A 5,786-nucleotide genomic window follows, 5' to 3' on the forward strand; every position below is an offset into this window, starting at 1 on the left:
AGTGACAGAATTCTAATATATTTGTTTAATGCTCTTCAATGGGGCTTTCACTTGCTAGCTTGCAAATGAAGCCTCGATCTGCAAAGTTTTGTCCTTTTTCTTTCTCCCTTTTTTTTTTTTAGCAGGGGGACATATTTCATAACTTGGGCCATGGTGTGAAGTGATCTCGAGAGGAGTTTTAGACTCGAAAAGTGGGAAATAAAGAAACAGATGTGAAGTTATTGTAAATTCCTATCGTGGGCTCTGGGGCTATTGTAAACCCACTGCAGGCGGTCCAAAGCCTCTCTTTTTCATGCTATAATTGAAACATATTAATTAGATAATTTGTTGTTAGTTTAAAAGAAACAAATACAGCCCCTCCAAGGCTTCACAGCCTGGATTCCTTTTTGCTGGGTTTTTTTTTTAATCCACCAAGTGACAATTATATTAAGATTTAAAGATAATTCTGCACAGAAATTTACAAAGATCTAAAGCTCCCGTTCTGTGCTAAGGAGCACTTTAAAAAAGGGGGAGGGGGATTGCTTGTAAAATCCCTTTACAGGGATCGCTGTGAGCTTCTTTTCACGCTACCTGGCAAGATTTCTCAAGACACGATCAGAGGCCATACTTAAAAACTGTGGAAAGAAAATAAATATTCTTTAGTGTCAGAAGGATCCTGGCTCCTTTCAATAGGGTGACTCGGTCCTATTGGGTTGGAGTCTGCTCTCACAGCGGACAAAAATAAAATATACCGACTAGAATGTATCCAGACCTTTTGCATTGAAATGAAGCAAAAATCCGAGTGGCAAGCACGACTGGGTTTTTGCTCGCTTGCCTTACACTCTGGAGTTGGAATACACTCTCCTATTAAAAAAAAAAAAAAAAAAAAAAAGCTGTCTGAAATTCCGTGTCACTTACATCAAAATACACTTAGTTTAAAATTTATCAGTGGCAAAAATAATTGAAAAGCACCCTTGAGTGAGGTCTCCAAACAAGATTCCAGCTCGGGAACCTGTGGTGTGTGTTTCATTTTTTCCCATTGTTGTCTTTTGCTGTTTTATTTCAGATCCGAGTTTATTGACTTTGGACTTGAGCCATTAGAGATTTAACAAGACAAAGCAGTAAATTCAAGGGACGCTCTGAATTGCTTATTTGTTGGCATACCTTTGAGATAAACATCTAAACCTTTACCAAGGAAAGAGCAAAAAGAATGCCTTGTGAGTTTCCTATTAAAATTTAAATCATCAGCACCCATTATGGTCTCTTTCTAGTAGCTTAATATGAAAGACGGTGCTGGACATTGCCAAGAAAACCGTGCATGTGGCAAAATGTAGTGATTGTTTACAGATGTAACAATTGCATTGAATAACATGATTAGATAAGAAAGAGAAATGATTTTAAAGGGTTTTTTTTTTTTTTTTTTTTGCGATTCCTTTTCTAGTAGGGATTATATGGAAAACAGAATCATTTTTAAAGGTGTAACTTCTGTATGGTTTAAAATTACCCTGCAAGTGTAACTAGCTGCAGTCCCATCTTCTCAGTTGAGTTCAGATTTCATCTCTGATGATTTTTTTTTTTACTGTTGGATTTTTTTTTTTTAAGAACTCGTAGGAAAATGTAGGTCATCGCTTGTTTAGGAAAAGTTTGTCGAGTTTTGTGTCCATTGATCTGGTGATAAGTTTTGAATGCTTTCTTTAGCTGATCGTGTTGATATAATCGTGGGTTGGACTTGATGAATGAGTTCAGTTGTCCCCCATCTGACAAGCTTTAGCAGCTTCATGCATTTTAATCAGCCCAATGATTCATGTATTTTCCACCTTTTTTTTTTCCTGTGTGTGGGATCCGTTCTTAAAAAAAAAAAAAAAAAAAAAAAAAAGTCGCAAGTGGATTAATTATACTCTACGTTAACCTTAAACTTTTGTCAAGTACCTTACTATATGTATTTAAGGGAGATAGGGTTGTCACTATCTCTCATATGTCTACATCTACAGACCCATAGAAATGTACCTCTTTAAAACCATTTACAATGTATTCTTGCATCCTGTAGGTTCATTAGAATACAATGTCGGTTTTCTTTTTAATAAGTATTTAAGTATCTCATTGTAATGTAACTACATTATTTGAACGGTCTCGCATCTGAAAGGCTGACACACTCGTTTTATTAGATTATCTCATGAATTTGAATCATGGATTCTCAATAATTCTGTAGAATCCTTGCAAAATCCTAAAAATAAATTAAAAAGAAACGCACTGGAAACTCTGAAATCCAGATTTCAATATAGTTTACCTTAATTTTCTTTGTATAAAATAATTATCTGTTGATTATAAAAGATAAAGAGTAATACTGTATGTTACCGTTTGTAATCTAGGTGTTTTTTTTTAAATGTTTAGTTAATATAGATTAAGAAAGAACAATAGCTGACAATTAAAATAATTTTAAGAGGTTTAACTCAAAGATAAAATAGAATGCAATGTTTTATATTAAGGTTTGGCAATATTTTGATCTGCCTCTTGCATTACAAAATTCTAATGCTTCTAGTCTTAAAAAGACATTCAGTCCTTTAAAGATGTTTTTAAGTCTGAGTTGCAATCTAGTATTTCAAAGGTTCGTTTATTGTTATAGTTATTCAAGAAAAAGTATTTATGCGTGTGTATTGTGCATACACACACACACAAATATATAGTTAGTATATAGGTATATAATGCACACACATATATAGGTATGAAAAGTGCACATATGTGTATGTGTACACACGTTATATATATTACATATGTTATATATACTAATGTAGTCTATGAACTGTAGCTTGATTTCCATTTGGTAGTCATGTGAGAATGACCATCTTACGTAGAAAGCTACTGTATTTTATTAAACAATTATATTTATAGATAATTCTCTTCCTCCTATGAAAAATGTATGTAGATAATCTAAAAATTGAAATATTGTATTTCCCCCTAAATTAATATTCTTATTTTCCTGGTACAAACTCTTCAAATAGACGAATAAGAAAGTAAATCTGAATTTACATATTTTAATGAGAAAATAGTATTTGGACGACTAGGTTCATAATTTAACATAGACACTTTCTTTTTTTTTCTTTTCTTTTTTTTTTACTTTTGTCTTAAAACACGCATGCTGGTAACAAGAACATCAATATTTAAATGTCATGCTCATTCTGTACAAGGGAAAGAGTTAAAAAGGAATTTCTTTACAGCTGCGTTGAACACTACAACGTTTTGTTTTTGTCTTAACTTAAGCAGTTCACAACAGTTCGGTTTCCAGCAAACTACCTAAAACTAGAAAGGAATATAGCAAACAAAAGTGCATGTTACACATTTGATAATCATTCCTATTCACAGACATGTACAGTGTTCCCCAGTCCGCGCTCAGCTTGTCTGAAAAGTTCCAACAGAAAACAGGAATACCTCCCATAGTCTGAACCTGTTGTGGTACTTCCCTACACTTCACCAGTGACTTGAGCAGCTTTACATAAGCTGCCTTAGGTTGTCTGCTTGGTAGTGGATTTTTTTAAATTATTTTCTTAAATCATAAATAAATAGCTTTTAAAAAATCGAAGTAATCAGAAGGTTAACAGACAAATTAACTCCCCCTCCCCTTCCACCTGAAAATTAAACATCCACATGACAACAGGTACTGCAAAAGAGGACCTCATTTGATTCACAGGACAGATTGAAGTTCAGTATTTACATTAGAACAGGAGTTTTGTAAACAATATACTTTTTCAGTGTGAACTGATGTCTTGTCATTTGCATGGTTTCCTGTCCTTTTGTACTTAATACACATTATTGTATACAAATCTGTATCCACTGTGTAACTTCCCCAAAACAAACTATTCGGAAGCCAATGGAACTTTTCAGCCATAGGATGGTAACTGGCTGGCTCTCAAGTTATGGGGACCTGTTTAATACTTTTATTGTAGTGCTGTGATATGTATGGAGATGAGATAGATAGATCTATAATAGTACGTTTCATTTTAAAAAGTAATTCACGAGGGGTTCGTGTAGATCTTGAAATCTTTAAACTCTGTGTAAAAAAATAAATTTGAAACGAAACTTAAGTGTTTCCAAAATCCAGCTGATTTGTCACTTGGAAACTGGAAACATTAATTGTTTTCACGAAGCCATCTGCAACCACTTCAAACTGTTGATGGTTTTAAAGACAGGTCGGGTGGAAGAACGTTGCTCTTCCCAGACAAAGGAAGGAAAACGGGCAAAGTGTGACAGGGTTGTCTAACTCTCCAGCACTCATTTCGGGGGGGAAGGTGCCTTAAGTACCTTTGGAAACCTAGTGATGCAAATGGCACTTTATACACACACGGGGGGGGGGGGGGGAACTAAACACTTTTCGAGTGTTTAAAACTAAGTTAAGGAACAACCCCCAAACCGACAGGGGATCGAGCCATTAAACAAGGGTACGCCAGAAAGGCAAAGCGAAGACCGCTCACAGGAATAGCAAACCTCAAGTGTTCCCGCCGGGAGTTTTCTCTCCTCTCAAGGAGCAAGAAAACGCCGAGGAAAGTTGGGAGCGAGCCGCGGGCGGAGGGTCCAGGCCGGGCTGGCCGTGTCAGTGCACGGCTACCGAGTGCAGGGCCGAGGCGGGGCTGGTCAGGGTCTCGCTGGGCGTCGCAGGGCTGCTTTGGCTGGTGGCTGTCTGGGACGAGGTCGGGCTGAGCGAGGGGGGCGAGTTCGAGAGGATGGTGGGGATGGGCGCTGGCAGGGCCGGCAGGGCCGGCACCGCCGCCGGGGTGGGTTTGATGGGCACCGGGATGGCTGGCAAAGTCTGGCCCCCGTGGCACAGGGGCTTGAGGGGCACCCCGTAGGCACTGTAATCGCTGCTGGCCATGGAGATGGGGGTGGCCGTGTCTATCATGCCGGGGCTGTACATGTGGGGCCAGCCGGTGCCAATGGAGCTGCCCACCGTAGTCAACTGGTTGGGGAGCGGGTAGGCGGCCGGCATGGGCTGCATGGCGGAGAAGGCCAGCCCGCCCGGCATCTTGTACTCGCGGGCGATGATGTTCTCGATGGCGAAGGGGTGCTTGAAGCCGGAGGGCTGGGAGACCCCCAGGCTGTAGCCGGACATCTGCGGCAGGTGGGTGCCGCCGGCCGCCAGGGCGCTGAGCCGCAGCTTGGCCTGCTGCTGCAGGTACTGGGCGGCGTCCGCGGGCTTGCTGGGGGCCAGGTGGTCGGACTTGAGCACCTTGAAGCGCTTGCGGCGCCGCAGGAAGCTGCCGTTCTCGAACATGTCCCCGCAGCTCGGGTGCAGCGCCCAGAAGCTGCCCTTGCCCGGCTGGTCGGGCCGGCGCGGGATCTTGATGAAGCAGTCGTTGAAGGAGAGGTTGTGGCGCAGGGAGTTCTGCCAGCGCTGCGTGTTCTCCCGGTAGTAGGGGAAGCGGTCCATGATGAACTTGTAGATCTCGCTCAGGGGCAGCATCTTCTCCGGCGAGCTCTGGATGGCCATGGCCGTCAGCGAGATGTAGGAGTAGGGCGGCTTCTGGTCGCTGTACGTGTTCCTGCCCGGGCGAGGCATCTTCGCTGGGGACCCGCCGAGATCTGCGGAGGGGCGAGCGGGGTAAGGCAGGGGGCAGGCGGGCTACGCTTTAAAGCTGGCCTGTGTGTGTGTGTGTGTGCGCGGGGGGGGAGGGGGAGGGCAGGCGTGTGAGGTACTAATAAGAGACAGATCGGAGTTGATCTCCCAGGGGTAAAAACACCCAAACCCCTCCAGCCCCTGGAGGGAAAGCGATCCGCCCCTCTCCCGAGCTAGCCACCGCGCTCAGCCGCCAAGTTAC

The 5,786-nt window shown here is 42.2% G+C and overlaps 1 protein-coding gene across 1 annotated transcript; it reads right to left on the bottom strand.

The window, feature by feature from the left end:
- Positions 1–4,564: 4,564 nt before the first annotated feature.
- On the bottom strand, positions 4,565–5,527 carry FOXB1 (forkhead box B1). Its single transcript, XM_065412457.1, has one exon. It carries the CDS (start codon positions 5,525–5,527, stop codon positions 4,565–4,567), a length of 963 nt encoding a protein of 320 aa, XP_065268529.1.
- Positions 5,528–5,786: the final 259 nt, after the last annotated feature.

This window comes from Emys orbicularis, chromosome 10, assembly GCF_028017835.1.
Source record: "Emys orbicularis isolate rEmyOrb1 chromosome 10, rEmyOrb1.hap1, whole genome shotgun sequence".
Taxonomy (NCBI): domain Eukaryota; kingdom Metazoa; phylum Chordata; order Testudines; family Emydidae; genus Emys; species Emys orbicularis.